Source organism: Nothobranchius furzeri, chromosome 4 (assembly GCF_043380555.1).
Source record: "Nothobranchius furzeri strain GRZ-AD chromosome 4, NfurGRZ-RIMD1, whole genome shotgun sequence".
NCBI classification, from domain to species: Eukaryota; Metazoa; Chordata; class Actinopteri; order Cyprinodontiformes; family Nothobranchiidae; genus Nothobranchius; species Nothobranchius furzeri.
In genome coordinates, this window is record NC_091744.1 from 6088902 (window position 1) to 6111886 (window position 22985).

The 22985-nt window shown below is 43.0% G+C and overlaps 2 protein-coding genes across 2 annotated transcripts in view; both read right to left on the minus strand.

The window, feature by feature from the left end:
• samd1b (sterile alpha motif domain containing 1b) overlaps nt 1–15164 on the minus strand; it is a 45037-nt gene extending 29873 nt beyond the window's left edge. Inside the window, exons 1-3 of the mRNA XM_015974538.3 lie at nt 13836–15164; nt 12124–12397; nt 11876–12000 (exon numbers count right to left, since the gene is read on the minus strand). Of these exons, the coding sequence (XP_015830024.1) occupies nt 11876–12000; nt 12124–12397; nt 13836–14975 (1539 nt within the window). The 5' untranslated portion in view covers nt 14976–15164. The remainder of the gene's footprint in view (nt 1–11875; nt 12001–12123; nt 12398–13835) is intronic.
• Nucleotides 15165–20102: 4938 nt separating this feature from the next.
• The window catches only part of prkacab (protein kinase, cAMP-dependent, catalytic, alpha, genome duplicate b), a 37339-nt gene continuing 34456 nt past the window's right edge, over nt 20103–22985 (minus strand). Inside the window, exon 11 of the mRNA XM_015974535.3 lies at nt 20103–20418. Within this exon, the coding sequence (XP_015830021.1) occupies nt 20293–20418 (126 nt within the window). The 3' untranslated portion in view covers nt 20103–20292. The remainder of the gene's footprint in view (nt 20419–22985) is intronic.

Consider the following 22985-nt stretch of genomic DNA (forward strand, 5'->3'; position numbering starts at 1 on the left):
CGGCTCGTCTGATGACGTCGCCGCCCCTGAAGTCTGCTCGTCTGATGACGTCGCCGCCCCTGAAGTCTGCTCGTCTGATGACGTCGCCGCCCCTGAAGTCTGCTCGTCTGATGACGTCGCCGCCCCTGAAGTCGGCTCGTCTGATGACATCGCCGCCCCTGAAGTCGGCTCGTCTGATGACGTCTCCTCCCCTGAAGTCGGCTCGTCTGATGACGTCTCCTCCCCTGAAGTCGGCTCGTCTGATGACGTCGCCTCCCCTGAAGTCGGCTCGTCTGATGACGTCGCCTCCTCTGAAGTCGGCTCGTCTGATGACGTTGCCTCCTCTGAAGTCGGCTCGTCTGATGACGTCGCCTCCTCTGAAGTCGGCTCGTCTGACGTCGCCTCCTCTGAAGTCGGCTCATCTGACGTTGCCTCCTCTGAAGTCGGCTCGTCCGACGTCGCCTCCTCTGAAGTCGGCTCGTCTGACGTCGCCTCCTCTGAAGTCGGCTCGTCCGATGACGTCGCCTCTGGTCTGACGTCTCCTCTGTCTCCGGTTCCAATGGTGATTCTGAAGGTCGCTCGGGTCCAGCCTGCAGGGACTTTGTCGCCGGTCCTGCCTGTGTCTCCGGCCCAGCCTGCAGGGCTCCTCTACCGCAGGCGCCGCCCTCCCAGGGCCCGTCGCCTCCTCTTCTGCCCCAGGCGCAGGCCCCCAAGGGTCCGTCCTCGTCTCCTCATCTGCCCCAGGCGCAGGCCCCCAAGGGTCCGTCCTCGTCTCCTCATCTGCCCCAGGCGCCGGCCTCCAAGGGCCCGTCGCCTCCTCGTCTGCCGCAGGCGCAGGCCTCCTGACTCTGCTGATCCCTGCCGCCTCTCCTGTGGTCCCTCGGTTCCTCTGGGCCCTCCCTCCGGGTCCCCCTCCTCCCGCCCTGCTCCTTGTTCCTGTGGGCGTCTGGGATCCGCCCTTTGGGGGGGGGGTACTGTCACGCCCTGTCCTGTCTTCTCTTAGGTTTTAGTCGGTGTCTCCGTTAATTGCTCCCACCTGCCTCTTGTTTCCCAATCACCATAGCTCCCTCTCCTCGTGTATTTAAACCCCTTCTGTTCTGTGTTCCATGTCGTGTCATTGTTTCAGTGTTCCAGCGTGTGTTTCTAATAAATCGATGTTAGAAGTCCTCACCTGTCTGCCTGTTTTTCCTCCCCGCGTGTGGATCCTTGCCTCACCTCAGCTCACCTCGCCACACGCGCGTGACACAAAACAAGACAAGAGTATGCAGAAAAATGGGCAATTCGTATGCAAGAGGCATACAAAATCACTTCTGAAAACAGCAACAAAAGCCCTGAAAAAATGGAAAAAGTATTATGACCAACATACAAAAGGCATCCCTTTACAACCAGGAGACTGAGTACTAGTCAGAAATCTTTCAGAACGTGGAGGTCCTGTTAAACTAAGAGCTTATTGAGAAAAATGCATTCATCGAGTTGTTGAAAGGGTAGGAGATGGACCTGTATATTGCGTTTAAGCTGAAACTGGAGACCGCGATCTTCGAGTCTTACACAGGAATCTCTGATTGCTGGTAAATGATTTGCCACTGGAACAAGGACAAAGTCAAAATGTAAACCGAAAAAGGCAAAATCACAAGAAAAAACAAGGGAAAATTCAGGAAGCTGCTTTGCAAGGGTCAGCACAGTCTGATGAAGAAGGAGGAAGACACTTATCACTGGCAACCTGTACCTGTGAACAATATGAGACCAAGACCACCATCTCAATCACAGCCTGAACTCAGAGCCGCAGCCCCTGAATTTCAACCTGTAAGCCAAAGTATTCAAGCATCTAACACACAGGAGCAACGGACACAACCACAGTTTAAACAACAACACTCAAAATTACCAACCCCAGCAGTTGCTCCGGCTTCAGCACTACAGACCTTGCCTACTGTGTCACAAAAGTCTTTGATCAAAAGTCAGCTGGAATGCTTTTGATGGGATCTCTTTGCCGTCTCTGTACAACGCAAGATATTCCACATTCATGTGGCAAAAATTAAACGGAGAAAGGTCTCTTCTGCCCATATAGGTCTCATGATCCACTAATCCCAGTACCATATATTTAGGGATAGCTCCAAGAAAGAGGTTCTCCAGATTACATATCCTCGAATTTTGTGGAATCGAGTAAGTTTTGATGGAAAGGCGTGAAAGGGGATTCAAGGCGTTTGCTTTTATTAAAGCAGATTCATGACCCAAACGTACGGCAGGTGAAATATTAACTTTTTTCACATAAAGAGAAGCACCCAGCAGTTTCAGCTTGTAGATGGAGTCACGCGCCCCCATCAGGCAGAAAGCATCGCTGGCTCTTGTCAGCTTAATTCTGAGATCAACCGAGTTTAAAAGAAGTCTTTCACTGAAAAATATATCAGAATGGAGAGGCCCTATCAGATCCACCTCAGTGAAGTTTTCTGTAAAAATCGCTCGCTGATTAAGACCTGTACTGGGTCCATTATAACGATGGAATCATGCGCGCCTGCCGTGTCATTGAAAAACAAGCCGGTGCTGAGCTGAGATGTCAAACTTGCTTCAGAAAAGTTCAGCAGAGTTTCAATAATTGCGCGGTAGGGATGCGTTGCACTGGATTGAGAAATCAGGCGGTCGCCGAGGACCACGTCGCATTGTGAGAAAATTGTGTTTAGAGGATAATTAATCAGAGCAGTGGCCGCTCCATCAACCAGGGGAGTTCCATCATCACTGGTGATTTTCACACGTAAAAACAGCAGCGTGTTGTTTAAATCTAAATATTTTTTGCCATCCCCTGGGACAAAAAATTCTGCAGGTACGTTATCCATCAGCACTGCTATGGGTAAAATTTCGCTGTAGATCTTATCTTTGATAGACAGTTGCGTGATGAGCACAGTGAAGAGGTCCAATTCGCTCAGTGTGCATTCTGATGATTTACTGTGAAGCAGTGACATGATTAGAAAATGTCGGAGCCTCGCTGTTGATACTTCTTCCTCTTGCGTTTTGTAACTGGGGCTTTTAAGCGCTGGTCGTTTCGTGAAGTAGATCCCTTTTCACGCCTGCCGGGAGGTCTTTTCCGGACTCGCCTTGACAGAACCATGAGCCCTGACCCCTCCTGGTCGTTAGGCTCTGTGATTTTACTGATGGCTTGCGTCAACACATCTGACACGATCCCGGTCGCAGCCTTTTTGAGATGTGGCTTTGCCAAAGCAAATCGTTTTTTAACAAAAGGTGATATAAATCTGAAGAGCCTTGAAAATATCGAGCCAAGGCCGTGCCCGTATAAATAAGGAACGCCGCTAAAACCCGGAAGACCTTAACCGGCCTGAGTTACATAATAATTAATAAATCGGTTGGGGTCATTTCTCTGCAGAAGATAAATCATTTTTCATTTGCAAGATGTATGCTGCGCTGAGTAAAAGAGCGTAACTGACCATCTCACCCCGTTTCACGCAGGTTATATTATTGTATTTCTCTGATAGAAGTGAGCGGGCCTGAAATGAAGCCCCACCGTTGGTTTTCCGTATAAGAAGTGAATCGGCTCCTTCTGATCAGATTTTATTTCAATGTGAATGTTTTCTATATGATTCGTAGAGACGGGGATGTAATCCACAGGGTTAAACACATGAGTGATCGTGTTTCCAAAGGTACCTTCAACTTTCACCGTACGTAATAATGGAGCATACACATCACCCACCGACTGTTTGGTCACTGTGTCTGAATAACAATAAAACTGATATAGACCGCTGGTTAAATCGGGGGGGGGGGGTGATTTGACCGGTTTATTGCTGGCTGACCCTTCAGGTGTCAGCCACTCCTCCACATTAACACCTAGCATATACGCCAAAGGTGCTGCAAATCTAAATTCTATCTCTCCGCCAATCTGATATTTGAGAGTGGGATCAGGGGTTCTGGAAATGAGACAGAAATCAGGATTAATCTTTCTCATAGCAGCCTCGCACTCGTTCCTAAGTTGTTGTACATTTTTATAATACCCGGAACTAATCGGAGCTCTATTGATTTTCTGAGGTTCGCTCATTCTTCGCCATTCGAAAAAAGTACGCTCGTACGGTAAATTAAACCAGGAGTGGGTATAGGTGATTTCTGTTAGCCCTACTTGCCACCTACCATTCAGATTGATGTGACGAGCGAGATCGGTTCTGTAACTGGAAATGGTATTATTTTTAAATACATCAGCACTGGCGTTACAGGGCAATGTGATATAAAAACCCTCCTACTGTCTCAGATCCATATATTTTTAATTTATTGTCTCTCTTTTTAAACGTCATGTAGGTCTGAGGCCTTAATCCAACTGGAAAATTTTTGGGGCCAGCCAAGCCACTTAACAAAAACTTGTCGCTCTTCTCGGAATGTCCGGCGTTTTAAAACTTTTTCAACGTGGAAGGTTTTCTCGGTTGAAAGGTTTATTTTCTGCAACTCGGCTTCATAAAATGAACTTTGAGTTTATAAACCGGTGGCGAGCGATGAAGACACTCATCCATTGTGAACAGTTTGTGTGTAAAACTCTGCTCATATCTTTATCAAAACCACCTCTGAGTTTGGAAATTCTCACGTCTCCCCTTTTAAACTTCATTTTCTTTGCAGGCTTCAGTGAGGTGGCTCCGTAAAGGTTGAGAAACACCTACCTTTGATTTTCCATGTTTACCTCAGTGGGGAACATTTTGATGGAAGAGTGGTAGCTATGGTTATGTTGAGGGTCTGCCCTCATGAGGAAATTACTATGCAGTATTTTTCTCCAAAAGACTGTGCCAAAAACGCCCTGAAGCGTACATAAAAAGGCATATTGAGATCAGCGCCAAGAGAGACTTAATCTCCCATGAATCCCTGCAGCCGGAAGCAACGTGATGATGTCACCAAAGTGAAGTCGAACCCCGGAACCTAAACAAGTTCCCGCCCGCTGAAATCTATAAGATCTGAAGCGCGGAGTAACTCGCGCTCTTTTGTTCCAGTTTCAACTGGCGTGAAGAGGCACTCGTTCTGCTACCGCTCCGGACAGCATGTGCACGAGGCCTAGCTGCTGAAGTGGAAGGAACACCGCCATCTGATTTGCTCAGCGAACACCGGGGACGCTTCGGTTTCGTTCATACAAGAGTTTTTCCTTTTTTTCTCTTTCACTTTCTCTCCCGATTTCTCTAATAAGTCCGAACAAGCGGTCGACCGCGTGATCGCTTCAAAGTAAAATACGGTCTCTCTCTCGTACCAAATATGCCCTCCTAACCATCTTGAAGTAAGCTCCGTTTCTTTATTGTTAATATCTAAGTTTGAACACGCTGTGGCCAGGCTGGCAGACTGTTGAGATATTCAATCTGTCTTTATGATTGATCTTTTGTTTTGTTTCTTGATCGTGGTTTAAGGATTTGAAGTGTTTGGTAAAGTTCATGTGAAAGTTTGCTCACATTACGGTCTGTATTGGAGAAGATAAGCTAAGACACACACACACACACACTTGTTTTTAGTGTTGGTGGGGACAGGCTACTCCACACATGCCGGTCTGATCCTTGCTTTAGCCAGACAAAGGATCGGCCATTTTGGGTTTCAAAACCCCATCCATTTTGAGTTACATCACCTCAGATTGTCACGTCACATTATTATTTCATAAGTACTTGTCATTTGTTTGATAAAATAAGTTGGTTGATGTTGATTGGCTAAACACTTTGGAAGGAGCTGAAGTGAATATATTGGTTAATAAATGTTATTGCCAATTAAGTTTTGTCTCAAGTGAATTTGTTTGTGTTGATATAGAATTACAACTGCAGCTTGTTAAGGATTTCACGGAAAGGATAGACAGATTGATAGAGGTTGTGGATTCATTTTTCCCCTGTTAAAAGGGAATGGTGCCCCGAGGATATCCAAGGATTTCCTAATTACGTAATAAATCGGTAAATATTTCCATATTTACGAATTTATTGATGAATCCAAAAAGTAAGTAAAGCTTACAAATTATTTGTTCACTAATAATCACAACAGTTATAACCTCGTACTAAATCTTGAATCACATCTATGTAGCAATGGGTGTTTTTGGCTGTGAAATATCGCCACATTCTACCTTTTAGAGTCCTGTTAAATCTCTCCACAATGCTGGCCTTTACGTTGCTGGCTGTGGCAAAGTGCACAATGTCGTGTTTCTTCATGAGGGCATCAAATTTCTTATTTAAAAATTCTTTACCAGCATCCATCTGCAGTTTTTTAGGGGTACCACTGTCTTTCAAAACTGAAGCAAAAGCTTCTGTAACATCTTTCCCCGATTTGCTTTTCAGGACTCGTACATAGGCTTTCTTTGAAAATACATCTATGACGGTTAATAGGTAATTAAAACCGTTGTTTGATTTTGACAAGGCCTGCGTGTCGCATAAGTCAGCTTGAAACGGTTTTGGTGACCCTGAGACAAAAACCTTATTTGTCGGAAAACAAACTCTTGCTGGTTTGTGGAATGTGTAAGCATCCTGTTCTGAGAGAAAATGACGAGCCTTATCCGATGAAACTTTCTCCCCAATCTCTCGTTGTAAACCGGTTCTAAACCAATCCACACATCCATAACTACCTTGATGTTTTGGTGAAAAATACACCTTTTTCATTACTTCCTCCATCTCTGACGGATGCTTGAAAAAAATGATACATGTTCATTCTCATCATTTCTTTTTATTTCATAAATTGTACACATGTGACAATAAAGCTAGTCAGATATAAGGAATAAAATCTAATCGTACTGTAAAAAACAGCCATACAATCTAGTCAGATATAAGGAATAAAATGTATTCACACTGTAAAAAACAACCGTGCGGTCTAGTAAAACATAAAATCTAATCATACTGTAAAAACAGCCGTGAGGCCTAGTCAAATATAATGAATAAAGTCTAATGGTTAACTACTAGAAATGATTATAATAAAAAAAACTAGTTGCAGAAGAGACAGCGTACCCCTCACAGTTCACTCCACCACCGCAGCCAGTGCATCCAGGTCAGCTTTGGTCACGCGATCGTACACCGGAAAAATGTCTTTGTGAATGGGCATCACAGCCCTGAATCCATGCAGCTGCGTCACAGCCATGGTGAACAGGATCTCAGTGTCCAGCTGGAAGCCATGTAGACTGAGAAAACTTTGAAGAGCCGGAATCAGTTTAGGTGTAAAAACTCTGCTGATAATGTCAGAAAAGTGAAAATTGTAAAATAATTCAATTTCAGTTACGTAAAGACATTAGTGTTGCCGCTGACTGGGGTGATCGATCTTGCATCCGTGACAGATTGTAGGTAGGAGAGCTTTGATCGCCATGTTGACCAAGTGAAGAAGACCCATCTTCACTCGGTCCACCATGTCTTCTGAAAACACCCAGTCAGGCAGACATACTGTAGAGGCTCCTCACCGGTGCTCTGGATGTCGAGGGTCTGCTGCTGCTGCTGCTGTTGCACACGGTCCTCCCGAGCAGGTTGAGGCAAAACCGGTGGCGGTTCAGAGATTGATGTCTCTGAAGGATGCGGAGTATCAGGACTCGTCGGAGTCTCGTCGATCCAGGGTCTGAAGGGTACGTTAGCAGAGACGGTCTCCGGAACCTCCATGATTGTGGGGAGCTGTGGGAAGTTATCCTCCGGAAAGCATGATGGTGGTGGCGGCGACGTGGGCCACGGACTGCCGTTGCATCTCGGTGGTGATGAAGCGGCTAGCACCCAGCTTGGTTGCGGGGAAAAGCTGTCCGGGGCCTATAGTTCATCAAGGGTTGACTGAGTATAGAAACCCATCATGCTGATGCGCTAGATCGTCTGGGATGAAATGGTTTCTAGCTGAAAGCTATTTATAACTAGTGATGGGTGGGGGGCGTGGTTTGATGATGTAACCACCGCTCCTCCTCCTCCTCCTCCTGAGGCATGGCTTAGAATTCCAGCTTGTTTCGCACTGTCAGAATGTCTTTCCAGCCGCGGCTGGTACAAAAATGTGAAGTGATCTGATCCCCCACTTCATCTATTTTCTCACACCAGGCCTCGAAAGGTACAACCTGTAAAAGGCGGTAAATACCGCATTCAGCATGCACATTTTCCAGCACAAAAAAGAGCTCCGATCCTCTTTCCCAGACCGAGGCCTTGAAAATCTACTGCCCATCTGCATCCTCCAGCCCCTCCCATAAAGCGCTGAAAGCTTTCACAGCGTTCTGTTTTACAGCCGGACGAAGGTTGAGCACTGCCCAGTCATTGTAGGAGAGAACCGCTGAATGTGATCAATATGGCTTGAGAGGTTTGTCCTCAGCCACATCATGGATTAGACACAGCTCCTTATGGGCCATTCCCATCTGTGCCGGGTCGGCCCGGGCCGGGTAGCCCCAGTCGGCCCCAGCCTGGCCCGGTTGATTCCACACATCCTTGTCTTAAGCCCATGTGGGCTGATTATACCCACCAATCAGAGGCTTGCTCTAATGGAAGGTGTGAAGTTGCTGTCAGCAGTGGGTGTGTTGGACCTGGTCGGCCTGAAGCAGACCCCCTCGAGAAGAGGGCTGAGAATGAGCCTTGGTTGGCCCGGAAAAATACCAGGCCACCCAGATATGTAAACAACCTACGCTACCCAGCCCGGGCCGACCCGGTACAGATGGGAATGGCCCATTAGTGTCATAGCTGAACCGGTACCTAAAACTACCGGTATAGCCGTAAGGTTCCAGCGGCCATATTTGCTCCAAGGACTCTTTACCACCAAAAGGAGGAAGGCTGAACTCTACACATGTAGAATGTAGATTTGTGGGGAGCACCACCCTCTGCAGGCAGCTGATGGATCACTATGGATTTTTCACAGAGCAAGGTCTGTGATAGCGGCAACGGCGTGTCCACTCTCTCCTCTTTCACCTCCTTCTCTGTTCGGGTAGAGGTTGAAGCATCGGTTGTAGACACTTCATCCATCTCCTCTTGCTTCACCATTTTCTTAGAGGTATTTCTTCGGCCTTTCACCATTCTGATACGTTCTCAGTCTGTCCGCTGAAACGGATCCGACCTTCATTCCTTTTGCCGTCCTTTTTCATTTGATTTTTCCTACTGGGAAGTTAGAATTTCCGAGGAGAAAGCAAACGCTCCATTAGCTGATAACAATGGTGGCAATGGAAGCTAACATATCAAGCTAACATTATCTTAAACAGTTTATTTAACTGCTGGAGCAGATTAAAACGATGATGCCTCACACTTACATCATTGTCACTGGTTTCATCTTCACCCAATCACCGGTCGCCTTTAGTTAAGTGAAGCCAAACTTTAAAGCGCGTTCATGTTCTTCTAGTCGGAAATTCGGAGTTCCGATGAGAAAGCGAACGCACCATTAGCGAAAAGGAAGTTAACACAAGCTACTATTATCTTAAACATTTTATTTACCTACCGGAACAGATTAAGATGTGGATGTCTCACTTAGATCGTTGTCGCTGGTTTCATCATCACCCAGTTACCCATCACATTTAGTGAAGTGGACCCAAGCTTTAGCGTGCGTTCTTTCTACCATGCTGCTCTGTTTACAACTCACTCGCAGTGACCGACGACATAACGCTCTTGCGCATGTGCAGCTGTCTAGGCAAGTTCTCGTTATGAAGGACGGGTACCGAAACGAGGCACCGTTTCAAATGACGTGAATCGGTGCTCAGTCGGTACTATGGAATTCGGTCGGTACCTTAAAAAGTACCGAATTCGGTACCCATCGCTAGAGGGATGTGGGGTATTACGAATGAAAGGGAGGGGCTGTGGGAACTGTGGGGTATCATAACACAAAAGAGTTATCAATCCTAACTTGACGTAAAGTGGTGCAGATTGAATACATCAAAGCAGATCATCAATATACATCTTGACAAAAGGGGACTACAATCAATTACTTCACGCGCCATTACACAACAGTCATCAATTCATTTCTTGACATATAGGGTCATTAAAGGTCATATCACAAAAGGTCATAAAACAATACACCTGTCAAGTTTGATGTAAGGTGGTTTAGGGGAAAGGGCATATAGGTCAAAGAACAATAGACCTGTCAAGCTTGACGAAGAGTGGTTTGGGGGGAAAGGGCATAAAGGTCAAAGAACAATAGACCTGTATATAAGTTTGATGAAAGGTGGTTCCTTATATCTCTGGTTGGGTATAAAATAAGCAGAAGTAAGGGTGTAAATTCAAGTTTATTGAGATCCCCACGTTGGGTGTTATTTTGTTGATCAGCCCGCCATTTAGAGGCACATTTTTGTTGATTAAGCTCAGCGTTTCGGTGTGTGTGTGTGTGTGTGTGTGTGTGTGTGTGTGTGTGTGTGTGTGTGTGTGTGTGTGTGAGAGAGAGAGAGATCGGAAGTAACAGATTAACTGTGTTTTTGGCACTAGAGTAAATTAAGCTCTTTTGCTGCAATGATTTAGTGACAGGAGTGAGCAAAGGTGTTTAGTGTCATTTTATTATTATTTTGATAGATTTAATTATTGTGTTTTGTAAATTGTATTCTATTTACAGCCTCTATTATTTGCACTTTTCAATATTTTGTTAATTATACTTATTGATTTTCATTTTATTACTATCGTTTACTGTGTTGTCACTTATTTTTGGGATTATTGTCTATTGTATGAATATGTTGTGTGTGAAATGTCAGAATTAAACGAGCTATGGTCTTACAACGTGTTTCCCTCTTCTGTCCCCAGCCATAGACTCTGATTTTCTGCAACACGGCCTATGCTAGCTGTGTGCCTCTTGTCACCGCCCAGCTTAGGGCTGGCGCTGGTAACACAATAAAAAAAACTAAAAAACAGCGTGAATCTTTTTAGGGTAGTACTCTGGTTTTCTGATGTGCATGTAAATGCACCCCTAAAGGAGAATAACTTGGGTGCACACAACTTCATTATCTGCAAAAAATAAATAAATATCCCAGTGCATTGTGAAGCACATTCATAGGCGTGCCAAGCCTGTAGGTGGCAGTAATTCCCCAAATATTCCGCATCATTCCGAATTCTTTGGATTAGGTGGTGCGGTAAACATTGTTCCTTGTCTGTTGTCTTCTAGAGCAGTAATTTTGCTTCTAAAAACAAGCTAGTGTAAACACACGTATAGCATTTTTGTCACGGGCAGTGATGTTGTGACACCTAAACCCGGTTATTTACGTCTACGAGCAAATGCTGACAATGGAGAATTCGCAAATCTCCATTTTGGTCAGAGTTTTCAAAAGAATTGCTTTCGGTGCCGTTTATCTTCGCTTTTGTACAGATGGCAGGCCAACGTGTAGAAAATGTTTTCCGGCTAAAAGGCATTATTCTGAGTAATTTGTATAGTTGTTAAAAATCATTAAGTATTAGTAAAATACTAAAAAACTCAATTATAAACGTGTATTATTGCGTATAAAAGGTTACAGATTTATTAACATTGGCTATTTATATGGGGAGCCACAGTGTAAAGTGGTAACCAAAACTGCTTCATGAGCGTGGATTAAAAAATAACACTCAATACTTAAAATAAATTAATAGTGATGATGATACTTTTTTGTTCTGATTGGGCCACACAATTTTTAAAAAATCCATCGACTTTCCAATTATGTAAACTTTCCCCCATATTACATATTTTTATGTGGAAATAAGAAGAAAAAGGAAAAATTAGACTTCTTCCAGACAGAATTCCTAATTACTGGCTTTAGATCAGATTATTCATTACATTAAGTTAAATTCAATACATTTAAAGTAATCCAGTGCTTTAACTGTGTTTATAAGCTTTACAGCTTAGAAAACACTTTAATATCATCTAATCAAAATGTATTTGTTGTTAAAAACTAACTGGTTTAGTTGACATGTTGAGAGTCGGAAGCTGCTGAAGGTTTTGGGTAAATGATGTTTGAAAGTCCCTTCAGATGCATAAAAATACATGCATTTTCCAGGTTTTAGAATTCAATGTGTGCACTCACTTGAACCTCTAACTGAGCGCTTTTCCCTAAGAAGGCACCGTTAGAGTGTGACGAAGCTTCCTCAAAAGGGAGAGGCTCTGATTCTGAGAGAAAACCCAGTACAGACATCTCTGAGGAGTCAGCAGCTGAAATATAGTCAGAATGAAATAAAATATGAGAAGGTGGGTTAAAACTAGCAAACATGTTTCAAAATAAAAGTTCTTGTTAAAGTTGAAAGTGCTGGTATTTTAGGGTGATATGTAACAAACCTCTTTCATCAGAACACAGATCCACTGATCCACCTTTTCCATCATCCTCCAGCTGCTGGCTCTTCTTCTGGATCACAGCAGCTTCTATTGTCTTCTCAATGAGCCCCGGTTCAGTTGTCATGGCTACAGTGGATACTCCTCCTTCCTGATCAGAGCACCTGGGATCATCATCATCATCATCATCATCATTCTCTTCCTTCTCCTCTCCCTGTTCCTCTTCTTCTTCGCTGGCAGTTTCCATCGGCTCACTGTCCTGGAGAGGCAGCAAAGGCGGCTGCAAAGAATAATAAAGTTGTGGGATAAAAATCTTTACACGAGTTAAGAGAAACTGTGAAGTGAGTCTAATTTATGGACTTCAGCAGGAATTATTGATGTTACAGCAGGTTTCTCCTTGACAGATAAAGAGACACATCAGAAATAACGAGTCGCTCGCTGCAACAACTTCAGTTTGCAATTACAGGGAAAAGACAAAAGAGGAGAGGTCGTTTTCAGACGCTAAAGGGTTAAATGAGACATAAGCAGGAAGAATGTATGGGAATGCCAATTGAAAATTAACACATTTAGGAAGGAAAAATCTATTTAGCTGTAGGTTATGATCTCAAAATATGAAAAATGGGGTTTGAATTTTTTTTCTACTTTTCATGTTTATTAAAAAATGTTAACATGTTTAAAAATTTGGACTTATAGTTTGCATGAAAGTTACGTTTAGGCCTTGCCTTGCCTAAAACAATCACGTTCATATGTATATTTATAGGCTATCTTTATACTTTTAGATTTCAACTTAAATATTTCACTTCATATATTTAAGTTTTATTGTAAAACATTCGTTTTACTTAAACTTAATTACAATTTTAAGTTTATTTAAATATTATTGCAACAAACATGTTTTAACTTTAGATGTTATAGATATCTCATGTTATGTGTTTATTATAAATATATTTACTCTTAGTTTTTGTAAACAGTTATGTCAATGTTATACCGGGGTTTTATAAATAAGTTTAACTTCAGATTTTGAATTAAATTGATAATATCTTGATGTGATTCTATTTTTTTTCACTTAATTTTTTTAAACAAAAACACCCCAGCTGTATCGGTGCCCCATAAAGATGCGGGAATAAAAAAGGTAAGAGAAGGATAAAAAGATTAAAAGGTTAAATAAACACGAACAAACTCGATTTCTTGCGGTCTGGGCCGAGTCCTCCACCGGCCTGCGCGCCAGAGCATGCGCTCACGCGGCAGTCAAGTTTACCTCTAAAAAACTTCCAAAGAGCGAAATCAAACAGGGGCAACTGAATGGGAAGATGCGCGAGCCTGCAGCACAGAGGCGCTCTTTGCGGTGCGCGTGCTCGCTGGGGAAGCTGCTCCTGAACCGTCTGCTACTCTGTGCGTGCAGCCCGCATCTTTTGTGCAGGAGCCGACCGACACGCACATAAAAGAACAAACGCAACGCAAAGCGCAGACCCGCCCCAGTGACAGTTGCTCGACACTAAGCCCGTTTATCAATCACCTTAGATAAGGAGGACACTTTTGGAGCCTCAAACATCGAGGTTTCATTAGATAAAAATTAGAATTGTAAGCTGAGCGCGTCCTGAAGCCGCGCGTGCCGCCTTTTTAAACACTGCTCATTAATTTATCAGCACGCCATGGAGCCGAGCTGCCGCTGCTCAGTGTGCGCTGTAGTCGGGACGTGTTGGAAATAACAAGTTGCCCACCTTTTTCTCAGCGTCTGTGTCCTGCAGTGCGCTTTTTGCAAGTCTGCTGCTGGACGCGTTTTTCGACACGGTCTCCTCAAGCACCATTCCCCTCAGAGGGACAGTGATGTTCCCGCAGCGCGTCCTGCGCAGCCGGCCCCTCTCCACCTCTCTTTCCATCACCACCTTGACTTTGCCTCGGGTCAGCTTTTCCTCCGAGAGCCGCTCATGGCTGCTCAGGTAGCCCAGAATCTCCTTCAAGCCCAGCGGCTTCATCATGTGGCCTCTGGTCGCGGCGGAGGAGCCCCCAGTGAGGCTCCTGTCGGACAGGCTGCGACCCGAGGACACCACATTGGAGTTCGCGTGCCTCTCCGTCGTCTTCGCGTCTCCTCCTGCGAGTCGAAGTTTGGGCTTGAGGGAGACAGGCTGCTTGGGTTGCTGAGGGAGGCTGCCGGCGCTCCCAGAGTAAGTTTTGCTCTCAGATCCGGACAAATCAGGCTTCTTTCCTCCCCCAGCTGCGTCGGCGTTGCTCGGTGTTATTGCGCTGCCCTCGCCTGTTCTGCAGCCGAACCGAGACGGGCTGCCCCCCGCTCCCTGCTGTCCTATTCCTTCGTCTCTCGGCGCACTTGCTTTCTCCTCTTCACAGCCGCTCCCGACAGCGCAGCTCGTTGTTGCGCCACAACGGAGGCACCCGTTTCCGCTACCCGGGCTGGAGGCAGGCTTCAGCTTCTTCCTGGGGCTGCAGGCTGATGTCTTGGTGTGGAGATCTGGGCTGGGCTCCGGGTCCTCCTCCTCCTCCTCTTGGTCGGTGAAGCTGTGCGCGCTGTCGCCGTTGTTGTTCAGATGATCATGCCTGGTCCGCTCCCTCGGCGCATCCGCGCCGCCGCCGCTGCTTGCAGCGGCCGTGAACGGACTCTTCTTTCTGCTTTTCCTCTGCACCTTCGCCGCGTTCCGGTACGAAATGGATCCCTTGTAGCTAACTTTGAGCACAGTCTGCTCTTGGATGAGTTTTTCCAGTTCAGTTCTGGTTCGGTCCGGGTCTGACCCGTGTCGTCTCCGGACCATTCGACAAATCCTTTCAAGATCCGGACGGGCTTTTCTGGAGCGGAGGGAGTCGATAGTTTCCAGGATCCACTCTCGGTACTTGTTGGGCTCGGACATCTTCCCTGGGTGCGGACGGGGCTCGGCCCGAGTGCGTCTCTCTCTGCCCCTCTTGTTCCACTAGTGACGCCGTGTGGAAGCCAAAAGTGCGATCCCCGGCTGGAGAATAAGGACGGAAGCCCGACTGGTACGCCTGCGTTCGTTAGCCACATATTGTGCGCTTAAGGTGGACTGAAGATGGCGCCTGGCTCACAGACGCAAAATGCATTTAAGGTGGAGTTGTTTCAAATTCAAAACGGTTTTCTTTGTTCGCGGATCCGAACTCAAAGACGCATTGATAGAAGTCACTCTGCAGGACATTCAGGAAGTTCAAAAGTTCAACACGATTATAAAATACCACAATTTTAACTTAAAAAAACAAACAGAATCACAGAATTCAAGTGAATTTTACAAGTAAAACTTTATTGGAATGATACTCATGTTGCAAAATATTACACTTCCTGTTTTTTTTTTCATTTTTTTAGTCACCGTTCCCGTGACTTTTGACCCTTCACTTTTTGCGCCTGTGTCTCGCGAGTGTTGAGTTTGTGGCAGGGATTAACATGGATTTTACATCGGGGTCTCATTTCCTTAAAAAGTGCGCGACAGTAGGCTATGTACCAGCATTGTGCCTGCATTGAACGGAAGTTGTATCACTGCAAAAACACAGAGGAGACACAATAACATCAGAACTCCAAACATTTTTTGCTCCAGGATAATCAATACTGTATGGAGGTCCATTTCCCCAACTTGGAAAAAAAAGTCCACATATATGACGTGATGGCTTTAAAATTAATAGTTACCGTATGCATTTCATAAAAATCATAATTATGACTTTGAAAACCATGATGCCTTAAATGCATAACTATAGGATACCGAGTCATGAATATGAGTATTTTAAGTTTTAGATTACCATTCAAAATCACAAACAAACTAATCCAGGTTTTAGAATTTTATTAATGTAAATAAAGTCATAATTTTGACTTTCAAAATCAGTGTTCAGAGGTTTGAAGATAAAATCCAGATTCAAAGTCATTATGACTTTTAAAATCCTTATAAGATAGTCTTATTAAGTAAAGTCATAATTATGGCATTTAAACATATTTTTCAGATATAATTGTATTACTTTGAAAATCATACCTATGACTAAGATTTGTATCTAAATTCACACCACATGAGGAATGTCTACAATGAGAGAAGCGTTTGTCCTTTAATTGTGACCTTAAAATCATAATTTTGACTTTTGAGGGGTTTAAAAGGTGTGATTATTGGATAATGTCATAATGATGACTTTGATAGTTATAATTGCTCTTTTAAAAGTCACACTTTCAAAATCTGCTTTGGGACACGGTTACAACAAAGAGTCATAATTATGACTTAGAAAAATAACAATTCTACTTTGAAATGTATGAATATGAATTTTCCTGTCATATTGTTCCATTAAAGGGGCATCCACAATTCAAGTTCAAAGACAATAAAGTTTTGGTAATACTTGGGTTTTTGAAAATCACAATTATGACACCCCATATAACTATTTTGTTCTCCAAGTGGCAGAAGTGAAGCTCCATAATCCTGAACCTGACATGAAGGAAATATAGCAAATGCAAAGTCCCAACAAGATATGTAAACAATGCTGATGAAAACGGTGGGTTTATTAGTCCATAATCAATGAGCCTGCGGATCCATCCCACCATTCAACTGCTGATTTAACTTCAGATGTATCAGTGAAATGTTGATTTTTCAGCCATTTCTCTCAAAGATGAAGTAGAAACAATCATCAGCACTTAACCACTTAATATGATAAGGAAATTAGTACATGAAAGGAATTTTAGCCTCAAATTATCATGAGGCCAATTTATAATGTGAGCCCCAGATTAACTGCAACATTTTTGTTTATTACAATTAAACCAGTTGTAAAATGTCAAAGGAAGCACAACATCCAGTCATTTTATATGAGTAGTAAAGTTAATTTGGTTCTTTTTTATTTGAAACCTGATTGGCCGTGTTACACAACATGCTGGTAAAATTATGTTAAATTGTAGGATTATTTTTAACTGTTGGGTGTACGTTAAATGTAGCACCTCAATATGCTTTTAGAAATATCCACATAGGTTAAGAGGTGTGAAGAATTAAGAGTTTTGGGGGGAGTTTGACCCATAATGGACTTTAATCAAAGATCTTTGCAGCCTCTTCTGCAAATTGTTGTTTTGCTGCAATTAAAGGTAAGTTTCCAAGGAGGTCATTACAGATGTTTAAGATGCGGTGCTGCATAAATCCATTTTTAAATCTAAGTCACATTTCCACAGTAATGCTGGGGCTGAATGAGGGAATGTGAGGCCCGGGGCCCATTTCTGGACCATTGTGGAAAAATCCCCCCCCCCATGCAAATTCCTTCATGTTGGGTCATTTCAAAAATCAATCAAGTTCACAAAGAACACACAAACAATTACACATTGCATATGTGTAATTCTGAAACAAGGCTTGTTATTTATATATTAGTTTCATTTCTGAGCAGTTTTAAACAAGAGAAAACTAAAGGAATTAAAAAAAAAACCTCCAGAACTTAAATAAACTGAGATAAAAACCACAGTACAATTTTTTGTGTTTTCAATGGATTTCCAATGAACTAAATTAACAAAATGACCATCAGATGAAGCTCTGTGCAATCAAACTATCAACCAAAGAGACCCTGAAGACCTGAGGTTCAGCTCGTCAACGACACCATTCACCTCTATGTGTTTACTGAGGCTTAGGCCCGGTTCACACAGCAGATTAAATGACCCGATTCTTCCATTCCAGCAATCTTTAACGTCTTATTCACTTGTTGTGTCAAATGCATTTGCTGTGGTGATAACTTAATGATTGCTCGTGAATCGTTTTTGTAAAAAAATTAAGAATGAAAAAAAAAAAAGCTCTGGTACTGCGGTTTCAGGGGGTGGAAGTTTGGAGTGTGTGTGTGTGGGGGGGGGGGGGGGTGCAAAAATGGTAGGGTTACGAGTCTTAGATATTAATACTTGTGATATGCAAGCGTTTCACTTTGATTGGCTCACAATGCAACTCTAATGGGCCATTCCCATCTGTACCGGGTCGGGCCGGGTAGCCCCAGTCGGCCCCAGCCTGGCCCGGTTGATTCCACACATCCTTGCCTTAAGCCCATGTGGGCTGATTCTACCCACCAATCAGAGGCTTGCTCTAATGGAAGGTGTGAATTTGCTGTCAGCAGTGGGTGTGTTGGCCCTGGTCGGCCTGAAGCAGACCCCCTCGAGAAGAGGGCTGAGAATGAGCCTTGGTTGGCCCAGAAAAATACCAGGCCACCCAGATATGTAAACAACCTACGGTACCCGGCCCGGGCCGACCCGGTACAGATGGGGATGACCCATTAGTTGCTAATGGTTGGCTTCTACTAGCCGAGACACGTTCTGCTCTCTGCTGGCCACAAGAAGAATACGGCCTTCCTGTGAGTGGTTGGAAGCCAACGTGGGCGGGGCCATGGAGGCCAATTTCCTCTGTGACGTTTACGAAACAGGCTTTTGCTGACCTGATCGTTTTCCCATATATTTCCTTTCCCTAAAAAAATCTAGTGTTACAGTTACTCAGTGAACAAGGCCTTTACGAACATGTCTGATTGCTGATAATCTTATCAGAAATTTCTGTCATGTGTGGTGTGTTAAGACTGCTTTGGCCTGTGAAGAAGGATGTCATAACATAGGGGTAATGAACATGGTGGATTGTCTTACCAAGATTTTATGGACAAAAGAGTGTGCTGCCTGTTGAATGCATGTTGAGCCAATCAGAAAGCAAGGTGGCAGAAGCATTTTGCACACTCATTCTCCGCCGTGTTTGTTTACCTTGAAGTCACGTTTTATCTCGAGAGGTTTGGCAAGATTTCCTGTCTGACTGGGAAATCCTTGAGACTGAAGTTGGTTTGTGTGTAGCTCTTGCCGTGCTGCTCCACACCACTCACCAAAACTGTAAAATCAGTGATTTTTTTTTGCCACTTTGAAGGTCGTCCAACAAATTCAAAATCTAGCTCTGTGAACCAGGCCCATCTTATTTAATAGAATACCGATCCTTGTTTAATCACCAAGTCAAACAAATACAAAAGGGAAAAAACCTGCACTCATCATAACGTGGTCTTGCTTCCTTATCGGTACAAAGAAAGAGGTAAGCAAGATGAAAGTAAAGCACATGATTCACATCGTACTGGTGACCACCAGTCAGAAGCCGAGTGAGGTCGTCCACCTCAGACGGCCTCTTTGGGTCAGACTCAGGGGCCAAACGGTTGATTCAACAAGCAGACTCATCTTAAGCTGAAACAGGAAGTGCTTATATCAAAACAGACTTGCAGAGTAAGCAAAACACCAAATCTTCTGGAAGGGAGAACTGTGGAAGACGCTAACAAAAACTCTGAATAGTCCCATTTTTTTTAGCTCTGTAAATTTGAACCCAAACTTTGAATTTCCAAATCCATACTCAGAGATCCACCTGCTGATTCTCAAGATAAATGTGATATGTTCAAACCTGAGTTTCCTTTATGTTGTGGTGTTCCTGTTTCTCTTTTAGCAACACCGGTAAAACTGAGACGAACCCTTTCCTTTAGTCATATTTCCTTGTTTGTTAGCGTACATGGTTTCAGTGGAGCCACTAGTATCTATTGACATTTAAAAATGGAGTACTGCAGATATGTACAAAGTCTGAGTAGAACAATGGTCGTAACATTATATGGAGTTACACAACTAACATTTGTGTCATCTGTTTGTCTTTTGGCCCCTCGTGCTTAAAAGGATCTTGTTTATGATATGAAAGAGTTAGCATTTAAATACAAGAACAAAGGATAAACGCTGCAGAACATCCGAGCGCTTACCGTTGTGTGTTCTGCTCACTAATTAAAAAAAAAGGTGATTTAAATAATGACATTTTGGTGTGGACTTGCTGGGCTCATGTAACCGATCGGCTGATTTCTTCGTGTCATGGCACAAAAACGAATTAAAGATGAAGGAAACTATTAAAGAAAAAAAAGGAAAGATGGATGAAAATGTGTAGAGGCAGATCTAAGTTAGTGGGGTTCCTGACACCCATGAAACAGCCTCGTTATAAAGGGATTCATAAATAAGACAGAATAATAATAAATAAAACAACAGAGACGCAACAGAAAAGGCAACACTGCTGGTTATCAGTCTCCTCTCTCTTCTCTATTCCATTTTTCCCTTCTTATTTTGCAGCTGGTGCTTGTGTTTAGAGAGGAGACGGTACTTCCTTTTAACGTCTCCTTCTCGACCAGCCTACCTGTGACTCTCCCTAATTCTTTCTCTTCTTTATCCTCTCTTGTTCTCAAATTCTAGAATTCAGCAAACTCCTTGGCACATTTCTCAGTGAAGGAGACGCGGATCTCCTCCTCTTCATAGTCGTCAAAGTTGCTGGTGTCGCCTGGTCCTTTGAACTTGGGGACAAACGGAGCTTCCACCTTAAAGAAGAGAGAGAAAAATACACAGACACTTGGTGATGACTGTGATTGTTCGGATTAAGTCGTAATTCTGAAAGAAGAGAGATTACGTTACTGCAATCCCCCCAAAACTCAGATTTTTTTAGTTTTAGATCAGGCTGAATATCGTCTAATGCTTTTAATCCCTCGTGCTTTGTGAGAATATTAAAAATTTTGATACAGATTTTTTTTAAATCTCAGAGTTTGATGAAATATAATTCATGTAAAATGTCAAAATAGTGTTTTGAACCAAAATAGCAAATTATCTGTGGAATTCAGATTAATAAGGCTCAACTTAATCAATTTTATAATTGTGCCCGTTTTTAAAAATGTCGGAGGAAAGTGTGGAGGAAGGCTGCCAAAAAAGGGTGGCACCATTTTACCATACACACTTCTATAATATTCAGAATACATATATTTGCTCCTCCATTGCTTACAGAACATTCCCAAAAAGGGAAGTTGTTTTCACAAGGACAAAAGCTCAGGTTTCAATGGATAATTCTTCCTGTCTTTGATGCTTAATTAAGGCCCATCTTTCCTTAAAGGACACATGTTGAAACTCTTGTTGTAATAGTTACAGTCACAAAACATGTTCATGATGGTCTTTGCACAGAATTCCTCTCATAAAGCCACTTTAGTATTTTTCAGGGTTGGGAATCGTTTGATTTAGAACGATTCCAATTCCAATTCCTTGTTTCGATTTTGTTTCCTATCGATTCCCGATTCCGATTCTTTCAAGACATGACATGTTTTAAATGAGCCAGCTAACCACAGGTCCTACTTGATGAAATAATCTTAACTTCAACATGAATTTTAATTCTATGAACAACAACATCACCTTCATTTAGACAGAAACATGTTTTGGAGAAAAAAAGAAAAAGACTTGCAGCACAACTAGTGTGTTTGTTTCTGACCACAACCAGAGTCTGGAAGCAGCCTCTGGGATGAGAGGCTAAATGTCTCCAACATATCCAGGAACGTCCAGCTGTTTCCAGCTAAAACTCTCAGGATGATCACGTCCAGGATGACTGAGAGCTACACCTCCATGCTGCAGCAGCATTCAGTCAGAACAGAAGGTGAAACCTAAATGTAGCTGCTGTCAGTAACAACCTAACAGATTTTAAACATTAAAACTCAACAGAAATAGTTCAAAAATGAAATTACAATTTTCACAACTTTGTGTGTGATTTATTATTATTATTATTATTATTCATTGTGGCAGAAGCTGGTGTGGTCCACCGCAGATTAAGCTGCTCTAGCATGATGACTTTAATTATCTTATAATTTAAGTGTATATATATTATATATATTATATTATATATAATATATTATATTATATCTTATATATTATATAATATATAAGATAATCACAACATGCCCTATAGGTTAAAAAAATAATAATAAATAAATAAATAAATAAATTGTAAGTCGCTTTGGGTAAAAGCGTCTGCTAAGCACATAAATATAAACATAAACATAATTATTCTACAGGTTATTGTTCAGCCTTCTGACGCTCTCTCTCTCTCTCTCTCTCTCTCTCTCTCTCTCTCTCTCTCTCTCTCTCTCTCTCTCTCTCTCTCTCTCTCTCTCTCTCTCTCTCTCTCTCTCTCTCTCTCTCTCTCTCTCTCTCTCTCTCTCTCTCTCTCTCTCTCTCTCTCTCTCTCTCTCTCTCTCTCTCTCTCTCTCTCTCTCTCTCTCTCTCTCTCTCTCTCTCTCTCTCTCTCTCTCTCTCTCTCTCTCTCTCTCTCTCTCTCTCTCTCACACACACACACACACACACACACACACACACACACACACACACACACACACACACACACACACACACACACACACACACACACACACACACACACACACACACACACACACACACACACACACACACACACACACGAGTGTTGGTGAGCGGCTGCGTCTGACTGCTGACGCTCCGTGTGTGTTTTTATTTCTGCAGTGAGACAAACTCGCCTCACACCGTCCAGAGTTTGTTCTTTAAAGCTTCTATTAAATCCACCGTGTTGACGTATTTTAACAAGTTTCCGCTACGCTGCAGGAATTAAAGTTTACATTACGGTAGGGTGACCATATTTCCATTTGCAAAAAATAGGACAGGGGATCTGTGCCTAGGACGTCACACTATGGCAACGCCACACAAACCACGTTGGGACCCTTTTTTTTGTAAGAACAAAAATTAATATCAGATTCTGCCAATAAAAGGGCTCTAACACAATTCATGTGTAAATATTTTACATATTTATTGCAAAATCTCATTTTTCTGCTTTAGTGCTGCAACAAGGTTTTATTAATAAGAAATTATTATACCTTTTGTTTTACTACAGCATCGGTACGCTTCCTGTTTATTATTATTAAGAAAGCGTTGTTTCAGCCATGAGATTAGACAATAGGATCAATGATAAAGAAAGTTTGTCACAGACTCCATGGAAACTTTCAGAGAATCCACAAATAGTGGCTTTCAAATGGTTTTGTTACTTTTTACAAGTTTAGAAAAGATGAGACAGCATGTCTGATAATGTAGTTTTTCATCT